Source organism: Protopterus annectens, chromosome 2.part0 (assembly GCF_019279795.1).
Source record: "Protopterus annectens isolate FY-2018-M chromosome 2.part0, PAN1.0, whole genome shotgun sequence".
Lineage (NCBI taxonomy): Eukaryota > Metazoa > Chordata > Ceratodontiformes > Protopteridae > Protopterus > Protopterus annectens.
This window is the reverse complement of record NC_056728.1, coordinates 969649707-969668365: the sequence shown is the minus strand read 5'-3', so window position 1 is coordinate 969668365 and position 18659 is coordinate 969649707. Positions and strand designations below refer to the sequence as shown.

At 37.9% G+C, this 18659-nt stretch overlaps 1 protein-coding gene across 1 annotated transcript in view; it reads left to right on the top strand.

Annotated features, from left to right (window-relative positions):
- The window catches only part of LOC122792799 (extracellular matrix organizing protein FRAS1-like), a 4352848-nt gene that overhangs the window by 3124316 nt on the left and 1209873 nt on the right, over positions 1-18659 (top strand). Inside the window, exon 49 of the mRNA XM_044060368.1 lies at positions 4481-4594. Coding sequence (XP_043916303.1) covers positions 4481-4594 — 114 coding nt within the window. The remainder of the gene's footprint in view (positions 1-4480; positions 4595-18659) is intronic.

The following is an 18659-nucleotide window of genomic DNA, read 5'->3' as shown; positions in this document are numbered from 1 at the left end:
ACCTGCCAATCCCTAGATTGGATCCTAGTATCCCGCCCTGCCAATTACCCATGTTCCGGTACACGGTCTAGCTTCCTCAGCAAACATCTGCCAGCTTATTCTCTTAGAACAAACTCTCAATAACTAAGAGTACACACTGTAAAATCAGTTAGGAACTCAACTAATTTTGGCAGCATAAATTCAACCATCTCTTACATGAAATAGACTGGACACCCTTTAAACAACTACCCCTTAATGATGGTATTGTACTTTAATAATACCTTCCTTCACATACTTAATACCCTAGCTCCCATTCGTATGAAAAGAATTAAAAAGAACTTAGCTCCATGGCTCTCTAAAGAATGTAAACACCTAATGAAGCTAAGGGACCTAGCCTGGATAACCTGGAAACAGAACAAAAATGAACAAAATCATGTTACTTCAAAACACTACGTAACAGTGACAAAACTAATCAACAGAGATAAGAAGTCATATTATTCCCAGCTTCAACTTCAACATAAAATCAATCTCAATAAATTTTGGCACTCCATGTCTTCTCTACTTAACCCTGGAACAAATAGAGACCACACCCTACCACCTGATACCCCTTCATCACAAATAGCCGAAAACATTAACAAGCACTTCATAAAATCAGTATCAGACCTACTTACTAACACCCTTAATGCTGGACCCCCCACCACCCTTCAACCTATTCTGACACCAACCCCAGACCATCAACTACTTCTAACCCTGTCATTAATGACCCCCCCACTCAACAAAATGTCATACAAACCTTGTTCTCACTTCAGCCCATACCTACTGACAACATTAAGAAACTGCTACATAAAGTAAAACCCTGCTGTGCCTCAGCTGATAATCTTCCACCACACTACCTCAAACTGGCTGCTAATTCGTTTGCCTACCCAATCAGTCTCCATATAAATAGGTCTTTATCTGAATCAGAGGTACCTACAATATGGAAGCAATCTCACATAACCCCTATCCACAAAGGAGGCAACTCTTTTGATCTATTCAATTTCCAAAATTCTCGAGGTGGGAGTCCATCAAGAGGTAATGCAATATCTATTGCAAAACAATCTTTTAACCAAAACTCAACATGGCTTCTGACCTAGCCACAGCACAGCTACAGCCCTATTATCTTTTACAGATGCCGTGAACAGGCCAGAGATGCAGGATGCTATACAGTCTCAGTATTCCTTGATCTCTCCAAGGCCTTCGACACAGTGTCTCATCCCTTATTTTTGAACACACTGTCTAATTTAGGCTTCTCACATAACACAGTAAAATGGTTTCAGAGCTACCTCAAGGATCTTAAACAAGCAATGAAATGGTCCAATGAACTCTCACCCTTCCTCCACAACCCTACTGGAGTACCCCAAGGCTTCATCCTAGGACCCCTACTCAACATTTTCACAAACAACCTTCACACTGCCTCTCACCCTGGACCCTCATTCAATACGCTGATGATTCCACCATAATCTGCACTGCTCAATCACTACCAGAACTACTTTCAAAAACTCAACAGTCCTTTACTGCATTCAAAGCCTGGTTAAGAAATGCCCAACTCTTTCTTAACCCAAAGAAGACAAAACTAGTACTCTTTCATCCCAAGAACACCTCCCCATCACTGATCATTTTAACATTCTTGTATCTGACAACACTGTCATAGAAGTAGTGCAGAAAACCAAACTTCTAGGAGTTATCATTGACAATACATTTTAATTTGACCCCCATATGCAACACAATATAAAGAAAACTCATCAAAAGCCTGGGACTCTTATATAGAAACAAACATTTCTTTACTGCAGCAACCAAAACTACCCTTGCAAAAACATTTTGACTTCCCTCCCTTCATTATGGTGCCCCTGTCCCAACTAACTTACAAACGTCTACCTTTTGCAAGATGGAAAAGTGCTACAACAAAGTTGCTGAGTTTGCCGCAAACTCTAAATATCACACACACCACTGTAAACCACTCCTAGAACTAAACTGGCTTGAACTCCCCAACCAACTTGCCTTTATTCAGCTATCCACCTTGCACAACCTTATTTTCAACCCTACTGCCTGCCCTACACTAGCCAGTCTAGTCACACTTTACACACCAAATTGATCCCTACGATCAGAAGACAAAAATCTCTTGGCTATCTCAAAACCCACAAAAAAATCAGGTCACTCTGTGTCTCTGTACTTTGGAATTCACTGCTAGGTCTGTGCCTGGCCTAACCCAGTTCAAAGCCTCTTTAAAAAAAATCATCTCAAAAAGACATGGCTCTGCTCCTGCATAGAGCCTACCCGATGCTCAGTGCTTCCTCTTCTTCTGAACTAGCGTCATCCTCTTATGTCACATTTCAATCCTTCACAGTCTGCAAGATCCTAAGGCTCTTCTAATGCATTCTGTGTTTCTATATCATATCCTATAAGCTACTGTTCAGGCTGTATTGCGTCTATTCTTTTTAACGCTCTCACTGTCTTTCTCCATCACCAACTTTCTGGCTACTATTTTCCTAACTGAAACTAACATTGTGTTTTTTTTTTTTTTTTGGACACTATATCATGTATAGTGAGAGTGACTATTATTGTCTATAAGATTTTTAACTGTATAGAACCATCTAGATCTGTAGTATATACTGTAACATCCTGTAACATAGTTTGTTTTTTCAATTTATTTTGTATAGTATTTCTAATGTGATTTGTACTGTTTTGGATTTTACTGTATTTTTATTGTACTGTATGTGGAGCTTTTCTCCCCAGGCCTCTGCTAAAAATGAGTTCTGCAACCCAGTCAGACCATCGTTGTAAACGAATGTCACATAAATATGTCTGATGTATGTATTGTGCCTTGCTGTACTTGACTCACTTGTGTTTGATGTGTTTCAGTGACACAGAACAGCTAAGTGTCAGCAGCAAGAATATTTCATTCTGTTTGACATGGCTACAAATTTTTAGTAGCAATTAATGTTTTATTGTACTGCACAAATATGCTTATAAGAGAAATGCTTTCCTTTATTTTCCATGAGTGGAACTGCACTGAATATATAGCAGTTTGTTTGTGAAACCATCTCCTACTCCTGCTAGTTCCATCCTGTCTTTCCATTGTACCTCAGTGCAGCAGTGTAGTGCACTGAAAGGCAACATTCAACACTGACACGATTAATGCTTTCTATTATGCATAGTTTATGAGTAGTAGAGAGGCTGTATTTTACGTGGTTAAAATGCCAGAGAATGCATATGTCACAAATAGTGTTGGGAAAATGTGCCACCGCCTGGCAAATTAGGTGCTATTGATGTAAAAATTACCTCATAGCATTGTGTTGCTTATGACAAGTCAGAATGTTACATTTTTAGTGTTTACTGTATAAAACTACTGTAAGCAATTCACTGGCAGAGTTACTGTTGTACTTCAGTTGTGGGTGATTTTCAAGTAGCTGTCCTTATTTTATTTATTTTATTTTACATTTGTTGACCGGGCTGGTCTAACTGGATACATGACCATTTTCAGTAGAGGGCCGGGGAGATAAGCTCCAGCACACACAATTACAATATAGAATGTTGCTACAGTACAAGCATAACACAGCTGATGTTAATAAAAATACAATACTTACAGTAAACTTAACACAAACACTAAAAAGGTTTTGTACATAAAAAGATGTTACTATATACATATATACATTGATTTAAATTGCAAGATTATGGTCTTTTTGTTTCTTTAAGGATAAGTCTGGAGTTAGTACAAAAGAGTAAAAGGTGAAGAGGATCCATTAGTATAAAGAAAATAAGTTAGTCAGGGTTAGTACAGGGGCATAACCAATGTGTTCTAAGATATAGTTTTAGTTTATGTTTAAAAAGTGTTATTGAAGACAGTGATAAAAATTCAGTGGGAAGTAGGTTCCAGTGCTTTCCAACAGTGTTAGAGAATAGGGAGTCTCCTGCCAAGTTGTTGGATCTGGATCTGCTTGTACAAACAAGTAGTTTATTTGAGGAACGTATAAGGGGTAATGAGACTAGAGAGTGTTGGAGTATTGGTAGGTTGATACAGGGTCTTATGGGCAATAGCAAGCTGGTGAAATTGAATCTGATTTTGAAACTCTAGCCATCCTAGCTGCTTTAGATTAAGACAATGATGGGTTCTGAATGGAGAGCCAGTGGCAAATCTAGCAATATTATTTCTGTGTGCAGCCTGTGTTTTGAGTCAGTGGAAGTTTGACTTAATTTATTTTAAAAATGACTGTTCTCTTGAATCTCCTGCCTATTGGAATGCTTTTCAGTAAACTGTCTAAGGTCCATTTCCAAGTTGTTGGCATTGGTCCTTTTATCCAGTATAAATGAAATCCAGAAAATGAGTCCAAAAACTACTTTGTTGGATTTGAATTGCTGCTGTACTGTTATGTACTGAAGCAGACCAACTTTCTAAGTTAAATGAACTTCCTTCTTTCAGAGCCATACTAAATGGTTCTACTGTTTTTTTTTTTTTTTTTAACAGATTGTGACTGCTGCGCCCCAGAAGTTTAGAATTGATATCCTCCCAGTTGATGATGGAACACCAAGAATAGTCACCAACCTAGGTCTTCAGTGGCTGGAGTACATGGACGGAAAGGTAAATTGATGTGTTATTCTGAGATTCTGTGATATACAACTTTGATGTCAGTAGCATGTGTTTAACTGAATATCAGTGAGTCACCTTGCAGCTTTATCATAGGACTTGCATTAAGCTCCTAAATATTGGTTTCAAAGAATTCTAAGAATTTGTAGTAGAAAATATATTTTATAGATTATGGTAGAAGTTTCAGCAGGTTAGTCCGTCAAAAGAGAGTAGAAAAGTGCATAGAAATCTCCAGAACTTAGAAAAATAGTAAAATGTTAGGCATTTTTGGGTGGTGACAGAAAGTGAAAAAATCATTGGGACCATAGTGTTCAGCATTATATCCAGGGAGGAAGACATACACTCACTGCTGTTGAGAATGAAGTATATAACTATATTTGTAAAACATATTGAAGTCTAACTAAAATGACACTTGTGACAAAGCTGTTGTCAAGACTGTTTACGCACATAATGAGGCTTCTCCTGAGGTTGAAGAGGAGGAAGGCAAGTGGTATTCATACATTAGTGCTTGCTTATGATCTCATAATGTAAAGCATTTTTGTTGTGTTTTGAATGTGTACCTCAAAACAAATTCAAAGTGCCACTTCAGACTCAGGCTAGCATGAGAAGCTATGAGGAGACACTGATTCATTTAAAAATCATTCCTTGTCAACTGGGTAAAATGCAGCTGTTTTCAGTACCCACTTTATACAGCTTCCTGTTGAAATGTCAGCACTCCAAATGCTGAGTGGCAGCACTCAAAAAAAGAAAAAAAAAAAGACCAAAAATGCAGGGGAAGAGCAAATCTCCAACATTGTTATTCCCCCCAACTTATGTATACATTGCCATAACTATTCAGATTTGGTATGTTTAAGTCCGTTTTTTCGAACATTCACTCTCTGTGTTTCAGGACTCTGTTTAGCAGGTCCCGACATTTCATATGGTTACCCTTTATGCTCTTCTTTGCCATGAGGTACCTGAAGCTTGCATCATAATAATGGACATTAGACAGGAAACAGTCTTAGGAAGCCAGTTCATCTCAGGAACACTGAAGAGACACACACACTTGCTGCATACTCACTGGGGAAGTTTGCGCATTGCCATCTCATTTTCCTACATGTATGTAGGATGTGAGAGGAAATTGGATTTCCCAGCAAAAAACAAACACTCTGGAGGGCAGGCAGGCTGTGTACTGAAGGCATCCCAACTGTGAACCAAATTGAAGACCCAAGCACTGTGAGGCAGTAACACTAAATACTGCACTGATTCCCCAGGTAAAATCTGATAGACTTAAATGTCTATTTTCTTGAGGTGAACTAGAAAGTGTGGCCTGACTAATTGACTTCTCAGAGTTGCACATTGTTGGCCCTATTTTTGAGAACAGATCTAGAAATGTAGCTGTATGTTAGCTTATTGCCTTAACTGTAGGCTACCCGGAAGAATGATGTCTCCATGTACACCATCAAAGAAAATGGGAATGAGACCTAAATATGTTTCATAGAGGTCTGAAACAAGAACGCCTTTTCACTTTACTTTATGAAAGCTGCAGGACCACATAGATGAGTTATACTTTATTATTTTTTCTTCACAGAAAGGAAGAAGGTGAAATTGGTGGGCTGAGAAATGAACAGGAAGTATACACAGATGAATAGATTAACAGTTAATTAGCTTAAGGTTGAATGGAGAGAGCTTAATACCACATTTCAGTGTTTCATTCGACATATTTTAAGTGAAAGTTGTTGTGCCTTTGCTTATAGATGCATGAAGCTGTTAAATTAGGGAATGTTTTTACTGTATGAGGAAAAGTAATTACCCTTTCAGTATTGCTGGCTAACCGTAGATAAAGGAAGAATATGCCAGCTTCCTTTCCTCAGTCTCAGACATTTTCCAAAACGATGAAAAAGCATTTCATATAATTTCCTGTCATTATTAGTTTGAGTGCACATAAGCCATTTTCTTTTTAGACCTGTGGGAAAATACTCCAGTAATACAGAAAATGTCCAGAAGTTTATAATATGTAGATTGGGTAACGTAAGAAATGTAAAAACACAAATGATAATACATTTATAAAATTTCATGTGTTTACATCCATCCGTAGCCCCTTTTTCTATTTTTGCACATGAGATCAGGGTGTCACTTCAACAATGACAATTATCTAGAGCCAAGGTTCACACTGCTGGGTGGCTGCCCTGCTGTGGTAGTGCTTCCACACCACACACTCTCATGCTCACTTATACCTCTGGCCAATTTAGTGTGTCCAGTCCACCTGCTGCATATCTTTGGAAAGTGGGAGGAGACAGGAGCACCCTGAGGAAACCTATGCAAACACAGGGAGGACATGCAGGCTCTCCACAGAAGGTACCCCAGCTGAAAATTGAACCAGGGAACCTCTTGCTGTAAGGCAACAACTCTATCTGCTGTACCACTATGCTGCCGTAAGGTATTTACAGTATGTACAATAAGTATAATGTAGATGAACAGCACAAACCTGTATTATGATGTATACAAACTTGTTGAAGGCTGCAGATGTTATCACGTAGTGTGTCATAGGTAAGAGATGCATTGAAGGAAGGTTTGAAAGTAGGAGCAGACAGAAAAGGAAGTAAGGTGAATAAAGTGAGAGATAGTTGTTAAAGATGAGGTGTTAGGATGAATGGATGGATGTTGAAAATGCTAAGTTATAGTAGTACTAGATGAGGGTGCTAAGGGGTGCAGTTGAAGGAGGAAGAGTGAGAAGTATGAGATGAGGCCTACTAAACAATTGGGTTTCCATTGTCTTTTTTTACTTCATGCCTGCTAATCATTGAACTTCCCACCAGTGAGACTCAAACTTATTCATTTCCCAATACTGGGTTTTCCCAAAAGGGAAGAAAGGGAGGAGGGGGGAATATGTGGGGATCATCATCCATACAGCTATTAAGGTAGTATATATCACAGACCGTATCATAGATTCATAGACGATTACTAGGCCAATGGCCCAAGAGCCTTTACAAACCTAGCCATATTTAACCCGAGTTTCACAATTTTCAATAGCTAGCTGAATGAAGTTCACAGAGGTATGTTCCTATGCTATGGTATGTAATACTGACTGCCCCTGTCCACGAGGGATATTTATTTATTTATTAACATTTGTTAACTAGGTTGATCCAGCTGGGCCAGAGGCCCGTTTTCAGTGGAGACCCGAGGAGAAAAGCTCCAGTTACAAAAAAAAAAAATTAAGGATTACATAGGTAACAAAAATAGAAAGTTACAAAACCAAGTGACACTCCCAAAACATATTAGTACTAATTCGATCATAATCAAACATATTTAGATTACCCTAAGAAAATAATCACAATGAAATAAATAGATGAACTATATTTTGATATATGTACAAACAAGTTATATACATGTGATCAGATTTATTGCCTAGGCTTCCTAGGAAGGTATATTTGCTTTCAGGAGCTCAGAGTGAAGAAGCACCATTGGATAAAGGGGAAATTAGGTAGGTTCTAAACAGGGATAAGATTTGGTATTGAGAAGATAAAGTCTGCGTTCCTTTTTAAAGTGTGCAGGGTGTATGATGGAGCGTATGTGTAGAGGAAGTTTGTTCCAAGTGTGAGCTATTGAGCAGTTGCATAGTAGTTTGCCTATGTTCTTCTTTGGATGATCTACATTTAGAAGTTGCTGGTTAGAGATGCGAAGGGTTCTAGAAGGGTTGTAGGTAGCTAAAAAAGTAGTGAGAGCTGGACAGGATGGATGTCTGTATAGAATGGAGTGAATAACCTGAAATTGAGAAAGTAGCAGTAGTTGAGGGAATTCGAGCCATTGTAACGAGTTCAGGGCAAGGCAGTGATTGGAGTTGTAGGGGGAGTTAGTAATGAATCTTGCAATTTTGTGGTACGTTTGTTGCAGTTTGGTCATTGTAGTAGCTTGTGTATAAGTTAGTATTGGGGCTGCGTAGAGAAGTGTGGGCAGGAGGAAGGACTGTGCTAAGGAGAATCTAGCATTTGGAGTAAGAAATCTTTCGTTGTGATAAAGCAGGCCAAGTTTCTGGTGTATTTTTTTATTTCTTGCAGTAAATGTAAGTTAAATTTGAGTTCTTCATCAATAATGACGCCTAACAGTTTTGTGTGTGCATCAGGTTTTATGATAGTGTTGTTGGAGGATGTTATAGTAAATGTGGATTTATGTTTTGAAAGTGAGCGGGGAAGAAAGAGCAAGAGCTTGGTCTTCTTGGGGTTAAGGATAAGAAGATTGTCAGATAACCATTTCTCTGTGGATAGAAAGGAGTTTTAAGTAAGTGTGTGAAGGTCTGTAATACTACTGGTGATGAGTGTAGAGTCATCTACATATTGTATAAGAGAAGATTGTCTGCAAGAAGAGAAGAGTTCATTTGTAAAGATGTTAAATAGAAGGGGATCCAAGATTGAGCCTTGTGGAACACCAGTTGGAATAGATATATAGGGAGAGCAGGAGGAGAGCCATTTGAAAGATTTCTGCCTACTAGAGAGATAGCTGGAAAATCAGGCAAGGGAGGTAGTAGATAGGTTGAGGTTAGATAGCTTAGTAAGGAGTATTGAGTGAGAGACTGTATCGAAGGCTTTGGAAAGGTCAAGGAAGAGGCAGGATATTATTTGATTGTTATCAAGGGCTTTGGCTATGGTATAAGTGAAAGATAGGAGGGCGGTGAATGTGTTGTGGTGGGGACAGAACCCATGCTGAGTGGGAGTAAGAAGGTTGTGTTCGAGGAGGTGTTTGAGAAGTTGTGAGTGAAGGCATTTCTTGAGTATCTTAGAGAGGGGAGAAAGAATAGCAATGGGACGATAGTTAGATGGATCAGTGGAGTTGCCACCCTTATGTAGTGGGATAATAAAGAAGGATTTACAGATAGCAGGAACTGTAGCTTCACGTATAGATCTGTTAGTTTGAATGGATATAGGATAGGCTATAGATTAAGCAGCAAGTTTGAGGAATGTAGGAGGTAGGTTATCGGTAGAGGGAGAACATGTTTTAAGTTTTAGAAGAAGGGATTTAATGTAAGAAGTTGACACAGGTGTAAATGAGAAGAGATTCTGGTTGTGGGGGTTGAAGGGGGTAGTGGTAGTTGCAGTGTTAGTGTTAGAAGGAGTGAGGTTTTGGATGGTGTTAATGAAGTGTTTGTTGAGTAGGGTAGCAATTTATAGAGGAGATTTGATGGGATAAGGTGAGGGGTTAGAAGGGTTGCCAGGGTACAGTATTTTGTTAAGAGTAGTCCAGAAATTGCGAGTGTTGGATCTGTTGTCTAATTGAGAATAGTTGTAATAAGATTTTTTGTCTAAGGCACCATCCCAGGAACACATTTACAATAACCCATCCACTGATCAAGGTTGCCCTTGAAGAGAGTCAGGGAAGGGCTTTGCTTCATGTGAATAAGATGTGGTTGTCTGTGAGAGATGTATATCTCTCTTTAACATTATTTATTTTTGTCAGAGGCTAGGTTAAGATTCCTGAAATGAGTGACCCTTGTGCAGTTTGATTTATGAATGTGAAATACTTCCATCAGAGATGGAGCAGAGACTGCTGTGAAGGCAGAACACAGATCATTCCTTAGTAGCCTGTAGGAGACAGACTACAGTGATAAGTTTCAGTCTTTCTACGTAGGACTTGTTTTCTATACTCTGTATCTTCCTGGTGATTAACTTCTGGGGGTCGCTGCAGCTGTCACTGATGTCTGATGAAGTATATGGAAAAACGGTGCATTGTACTCTGTTATTGGTCTGATGAGGGCTGACTACAGTGGAATTTTAATGTCCTTTGATCTGGATGCCATGCCCTTACTTATGAGTTATGTAGACGATGAGACAGTTTTTTTCTATGGGAAGGTGATGAAGATGCATTTAGTAAATTTTTGACTTTTTAAATAATCCCACCTGTTTTTTGACATTCACCTATGGAGATAAAGGTCATCAAGTAGTATTTTTCAATGTTTTTCTTATCAAGTTATATAGATCAGAAATGTTTTCATAGTAACATATTTAGGAAGCCCACCTTTCTAAACAATTATTTGTCCAATGTTATTCAGCATCCTTTCTTTATGAATAAGAATGTAGTACATGGTCAGTTTATAAGGTTAAGTACACTAATTAGTGATGACATGACATTTGAGATTGAGTTATTTTATCTTAAAAATCTATTTTTAGAAAGGGGTTATATTAGTGATTTTTTTGAGCATTGTATTAGAAGAAGGGACCTTGAAAAGACATACAGAGTTTAAACCGGAGGAGGTTAATTTACATAAAGGAGACTTTAAGTCTGACCAATATATAAGATCTTTTTTATTACCTATGTCTTGAGAGAGTCATATAAGAAATATTAACGAAAACTGGAAAATTACTTTGGGTAATAAAGTTATTGTAGGTGATAAACTGAGTTTTAGATATCAAAGAACATACCATTTGAAGTCATGTTTTGAGAAGGGAAGGTCTAGCTTGGACACATCCAACAAATTACATCATTCTTGTTTTGGTACATTTTGTTTTCAATATTGTATATGTGTTTTTGAAGGATCTTCTGTTTACAGCATAACAAAGAACAAATTTGGGCTAAGAACCGATGTACTTGTTAATTTGCTTATCTAGCATTTTGTGAATCTTGCCTCAGTTTTTTGTGGATAAAACTGTCCAGACATTTCCTAAGTGTATTCATGAACACATTACAGCTGTTAAAATATAAGATCTCAGTAATGCTTTGGCCAAACATGCATTTGTATGTCTTAATTGAAGAAAGTTTTCTTATGTTTTAGATAGTCTCTCTTTGTCCCATTATTTGTCCCATTAATAGGTGACTTCAACACTCAGAAGTTAAGGAAGCTTTCTGGCAGATACGTTTATCTTTTCATGAGCCACCTGGTTTAAATGATGTAAATGTTTTTAAAAGATAGAAGGATTTAATTTTTCATTAAGTTAAATTAGTTTTTTATATGTAAGTATATTTGAATATGTATTGTTAAGTTTTTGTATATGATTATTATTATCATAATTGATTGGTCATGTGATATGTAATTGAGAATAGTTAAGATTTGTGAAAACTGTGACTGTTTCTGATGAAGTTCTTGGAGTTGATATTAAAAGAACAAAACCACTAAATTTTCACCGTTTTTTTTTATTTTATTTTGACACTTACATTTTTCTTTTGTTGGCTTAACATTTTACTGTGTTTGATTTTTTTCTACATTAAGATCCCAGTTTTTCTTGTTTTATACTTTACACACTTTTTGGTTGCAGGGACACAAAGTTATAGACAAAGAAAAATATGATGGAAAAGAGTGATGAAAATTACATATAGAAGAGACTGAAAAAATGAATAAAGGGACATAATGAAGATAAGTTAGTCTAAGATACAACATTTGAAAATAATTTTGTAGAGGAGTGAATACAGAATCAACCAGGAATAAGACAAGAGCAAAGCCGAGAGTTAAGTAGGTGAGACTTTAGAAGTGTTTTGAATTTTGAAGGATTAGCAGTGGTTAAAATATGTTGTGGGATTAAGTTCCAAGTTCTAGATATTTGATTAGAATAAAGAGCATCTCCATAGTAATTGTTAGTTTTTGAGACTTGTAACAGAATTTTATCAGAGGATCTTAAGTGTCTGCTGTTAACTTGGGGCTGAAGTAGATTACAGAGTGCAGGGCATTTATCAGATTGGTAAATTATTATGTGTGCCATAGATAGATGAGTAAGAATTAGGTAATTATGTAGTTCTAACCAATTTAGCTGGCGTCGGGCAGTGCAGTGATGAGTTCTACATGACGAGTTGGCATGAAATCTTGCAATTTTATTGTAACATGCTTCAAACTTTGTTGATTCAGGTTTCTTGAAGTTGGTGAAAATAGGAGAGGCATAAAGAAGAAGAATAGAAAGTAGGTGACTCCTGGCAATAGTCTGTCTTGAGGAGTTTGTGAGATAAGCTTTAATTTTGTAAAGAGAACCTAGTCTTGTGAACTTTTAACAGTGAGAGGGCAGTGTTTATCAAATCTCATATTGTTGTCAATTGTGACTCCAAGTAACTTAAAAATAAAACAGGTTCTGTCTTGGTATTGTCAGAAGAAGTTATCTGAAAGGGAAGCTGGAGGTCTGAGGTTTTGCTACTTGAGAAAATCATAAGTTTTGTTTTATTAGGATTGAGAAGTAAGTGATAGTCAGAAAGCCAAAATTCTACAACTGTGAAGTAAAGCTGGGTTAATACCTGGAGCTTAGAAAATGTGGGAGCTGACCAGATAAGGGTAGAGTTATCGGCATACTGAGTAATTGTAGCTTGATGTGTGGCTGTATTTAACTTATTGGTTAATGTGCTGGAAAGAAGTGGACCCAAGATGGAGCCTTGTGGAATGCCTTGTGGAACTGTTGGAAGTGATGAAAAATTATATTGCCACTTTTATAGTGTTTTGTCTGTCAAGTAGATAGCTATGAAACCATGTTAGGGCAGAATGGCTTAGATTAATGGATAAGAGTTCATTTAGTAATTTTTGATGGGACACAGTGTCAAATGCTTTGGACATATCAAGGAATATGGCAGACAGTAGATCACTATTATTTCTGCTCTAGTTGATAGTGTTTATGAAACTTAGTGTAGCAGTAGTACTGTGGTGTGGTCGAAAGCTGTGCTGGGAATTTAACAGGTTGTTTGATAGTAGCTGCGAATGAATACATTTTTATAATATTTTTGATAGTGGAGATCAGATTGATATTGGTCTATTTCCATATTTTGGGTACATATTGTTCAATTAAGGAACGTTTAATTAAAACAGAAATTGGATAAGAGATTACTTCAGCAACCATCTTGAGATGCAAAGAAGGTAGTTTGTTAGCAGCAAGAAAAGAAGGTTTAAGCTTAAGTACTTTTGTGGTACTAGGTCTGTATGGGTTTAAAAGAAAAGGTCTTAGATGGGACTTTTTGATCACTGGGAATGATGGGTAGTGAAGTAATGTTTGTTTTGGTTAGATTTAGTATACAGTTTGTGAAGTGTGTATTGACTTGATTGGCTATACTGTGTATCTTATTGTAGAAGTAAGTGTTGGAGTTGTGGGATGACCTAGCCATAGTAGATGATTTATGGTAGTCCAACATTTTTTGGAATTGTTGTTGTATTTGTGTTGGGTTGTATTAAGATAGATTTGTTTATCATATTTAACCTGTTATTTACTTTTGCTTCTCAATTGATGATAGGATGCTGGGGTATGTTGTTTTTTGTTAGACCTGTATATTTCCCAAGCTTTATCTCTAGTTTAAGAAGTTGATATGTTTCCTCTGATAACCAGGGAGAATAGTTTGACTTGGTTCTAAAGCTTCTAGGGAGTGCATGGTTATTTAGTATATCAAGAAAAGCATTATTAAGGTGTGAAACAGCAGCATCCAGTTGGAGTGTTTTTAGAGGGGACCAATCAAATTGCTGTAAGGATGATATGAATTTTTGAGGTGAGAAATTTTTATTATTGCATGTATGTCTAAATGCAGTGTTTTTAGGGATGTGTATGTTATGCCTGAGAAAGTAGGTAGGTTGATGGTCACTAATACTGTCTGGAAGACATCCTGTTTGATATGCAAGAGAGGGTTTATTGGTTAGGATCCAATCCAGTAAAGAGTTTCTGTTAGTTTCTGTGTCTACTTTAGTAGAGGAATGCATTAGTTGCTAGAACCCATAACGATTAATACAGTTTGTAGAATTATCTGAAGTGCAGGTAAAACAGTCTGTATAATAGTCTCCCATAATAGTTTCTTGAGAGAACGTTAATGTTGCCCAGTGTAGGAAGTCATCAATAATGGAATTGTTTCCTGGAGGGATATAGAATGCAATAATCGTTATGGATTTCTGGGAGTTTATTTCAAGTTTAGTGAATAGTACTTCAGCATTGTGGAACTCAGGATGGTTTAGATTTAGGGGAAGTAGTTTCACTGTGTTTTTATACACAATAGCTACACCTCCACCACATTTGGTAAGTCTATCCTTTCAATGGGTTAGAAACTTATCATTTATCTCAGGTTTTAGCCAGGTTTCAGTTAAGACTGCTATGTCAGAGGAGAAGAGTGAGAGAAATCCATGAAATTCATGTACTTTTTTCAATATGCTTCTTAAGTTAATGTTTAGAAACAAGAGGTCTGATTTGTTACAGGGGTGGTAGAGTATGAAGGGGATGTTATATTTGGATGGAATGGATAAATTGTGGGACCTGGGTTCGGGTAGACATCACTACTAAGTTTGAGGCTTAATCTAACCTGAATAATGTAGTTTAAATACTTAAATATACTTTTAGTATGCAAACACAGCAGTAGATGTGTGGTATACTGATGCACATATTTGAATGTGAAGAGTGCTACTTTGGAATGGTTAAAAACGTTTGGAGCTATATAAATGTCTGTGGGTTTAGTATAGTGGAAAAGGATTAGGGTTTGTAGGGGGGTAGTATTGAAATGTGCAGAGTTGGTATGAAGTTGCAATAGGGGCTTAGCAGAGAACTTAAGATAGAAGTATAAAGGAGCAGCATTTAAAAAAATGGTTAAGAAAATTAGCTGTATAATGGTGAGATTATTTGGAATGATAAGAACTAAGTTGGTTATCATGTAATTGTAAGAGAAAACAAAAGTGAAGGAAACAGTGGTGATTAAATCAGTTATGTAGTTTGGATAAGTTAGTGTAAGGAAGAGGTTGGAAATACTAGTGAGTATATTAGTAATGTGTGGATTATATGGAGAGTAATAAATGAAGTGAAGGGTGTGGTGCAGTATAAATCATGTGTTCTAATTGGTGGAGGAAATAAGGGGTGTGATTTGCTTCAGATAAATATAGATGTAGTGGGAGGGGGTGGGAATTGGCAGGGTAGGGGAGTGAAGAGAGCCCAAGCATAGCGAGGGCGAACAAAGCAGGCAGACCCAAAATACAGAGGACAGCAGAAACAATCAGTGCAACTGATGAAAAAACAGCAAGTAAGTGCAGGACTACAGGAATAGTAAAGTAAAGAGAGAAGAGATAACAAATAGAAACTATATTACAAATGCGAAAATATATAGTAGACCCACAAAGTATTAACTATAGAAAGCTTAGTAAGATAGATTTTGGTAGGGTAAAAACATAGAATGGAGTAGTTAGAGAGCAGAAGGAAGGTCAAAAAAATAGGAGCTCAGCTCTGTGATGTGTGGATAGCTAAAACTGACCAAAACCTACTACAAAATGTATTGAGTCCATTGCGTCCAGTGTTTTAAGTGATACTTTGCAGACTCAATGAGTCTGTTTGGACAGGCTTAAAACATTTTAGGTGAACAAAGGCAAACTTTGTAGACTGCTGAGTGGAAAATGCTGAGGTCTAACCAGCTAAATAGCTTGTCAATCACTACAAGGCCAACAATTTAGATCCAGCACACCACCAGTGCCGCAAAGAATGTTGGCCATGCAGTGGTTTTCTCTGTACTTCAGCTTTCAAAATCACATGCGATGAGTTGGGATTGAAAAAATTGTGTGAATGGTTAAACCAAGCTAGAAAATAGGGACATACCTGCAAAAATAGGTACATCATGTGCAGGCCCGAAAATAGATATGTTCTTCCAAAGTGGGAACATTTAAAAGGTTTGCTGCAACTTGGTTGCCTGAGTGGATCATGGGTTGGTCAGAATACAGTGAGCAGTGAGAAAAGGTCTGCAGTTCTGTGCACATTTTCACTTATTAAAGGCATTACTCTGTAAAGTAAGCAGAGTCTTTGATGTGTGCTTAGGGTGTGCTTATTTTATTTGTATTTTTGAGTGTCTTGAACTTTGGGCAGCCACGGTGGTGCAGTGGTTAGCATTGCCGCCTCACAGCAAGAGGTTATCCGGTTTGATCCTCGGCTGGGGGTGCCTTCTGTGCGAAGTCTGCATGTCTTCCCTGTTGTTGCGTGGGTTTCCTCCGGGTGCTCCGGTTTCCTCCCACATCCCAAAGACATGCTGTAGGTGGATTGGACACTCTAAATTGGCCTTAGGTGTGAGTGTGTGCGTGTGTTTGCCTTCTGTGGAAGGTTGGGCGCCGTGCTGGCAACACGACACTGTAAAACTCCACTGCCAATCATGAGAGGACAGGTGATCCACTGTGGCGACCCCTAACCGGGAAAAGCCGAAATAAGAAGTGTCTTGAACTTTATTTTCCATGATTTCTTGTGACTACAAGGGCAATAGCAGGAATACTTTCACTGCTGTATATATAACATACAGATTGATGTGGAGGTAGTGGGTAGAGGGATGTTGGTAGCAGAAATGACTACTGTAGCATAATCCTTATTTGTAAGAAGTTAGAGCAGTGAACATTTTTCAGCAATGGTTATTTATAGCATGTAGGCAAAAGTCACACATTACTTCCTGGAATGTGAATGCAGTTTATGAACACTTGCTATAAGTAATAAACACCATTTCAATGTACAAAACCTAACCCTAAAATACTGCCCCTAACCCTTAAAACCATCTCTAGCTCTAACCCAATCACCTTCTTAACTTTAAAACTGTATAATTAACCTTAATTCTAAATCACCTTCCTAATGTTTGACTCCATTCATAACTTTAATTCTGTAACCTCTCCCTAATCCTAGTAACCAGTCCTTAACTGTTATCTTTAAACATATCCCTAGAATGCCACCCCTTCCCCAAATCCTAAAACATCTCCCTAACCATAAATCTGTCCCTAATCCTAAAGTGCTTTTACGAAGCCTGAAAGCCAAACCTAAACACAAACCCCAAAATTTTCAAATGACAACATGTGCATCTCTCATTTTATGTCAGAGGTGGCACACTGTTCCCTTTCTTGGTATGACTAACAGTTGCAGTGTATCCTCACAGCCTCAGCCTGCATGCTTTGTGTAACCATGCCCCATCTTCCTTAAGATCTGGCTTCCAGAGGTCAACAGCTATCCCCCTGTCATAGGTAAATTCCTCCCTTTCTCAGCATGTTAGTCTGACGTATAGCTGACCAAAGAAGACGTCCACATTATCCTCATCACTTATTTTTGGGTTGATTTTTCCCTCCATGAAAGCTATTTACAGCATCTGATGCCGCTCCTTCAGTCTCTAAGCTCCTCCTTTCAGACTGAAAGGCCATGTGAACAGTGAAGTGAAGCTCTTACATGATCATTAGATAATCTTGGACCCTGTGAAAACAAAATGTCCTCTGATTGTGGGGATGAATTTACTGCTGTTCTGCTTGATTTACAACAAAACATTTTCCATGAAAACTCTGGTATCACCAACTTTTAACACCTTTTCCATCTGCTAGTACATTTGCGTATTTACCAGAATTGGTCTCAGGTGTTTCCTAGTAGCACAATGTGTGGCCAGTGATGTAGAGAGAAAGAGTTGTGATTTAGACCCGAGTGATCTGATTTGAATTAGCAGCTTGAGCATGACAGTATAGATAGGACAAGGCAGGACAAGAGAGTGCTGCCCAAGTCAAGGAGTACATACACTCAGTCAAACTTCCCCTCATGGAGACAGGGGCAATCTCCATGTGGTGCTCCTTGCTGGTTAGCAGGGCATCTTGCTGAAATCAGCCATTTCCGTAAGTGAAGAGTTCTGCAACACAGATACCCAGAATTTTACTCACACTAGGATATCACTGGGTAGGAGCAGGGGGCAGATGGGTGTAGGATTTAATAAAGAAAGAGAAACATACAGGGCCGTTAACTATGTAATAATCTAGAGATTAGGTCTAGATTTGTAAAGCCTTGGAGAAAAGTGTAAAGTGTTTGTTTTCAAAATTTTTGATACAGTTAGTAAGGGGTTCAGCAGTTAGAATCATTACAGTTTAGATGTGGACCAGTCAGTTGAGTTTAGGTCATTTTCTAGGTTTTGGGCATTTTTAGTAGACACAGATCAGAAGAAAATGTGCCTTAAAAAAGATGATTCATTAGTAAGAGTGGGAAGGTAGGATTGTGTTAGATGAGATAAGTTAGGAAGGAAGCATACTTTTTTATCAATGAGAGGAGAAGCTGTGGGCCATAATTAATAAAGAGTTGATTATTTGGGAGGGAAAACATGCAAGAGTTAAGGGAGATAAGTTGTTTTGTCCCAGAGAACAAGGTGCTTTAGGATTACTGAATTTGAAAGAATT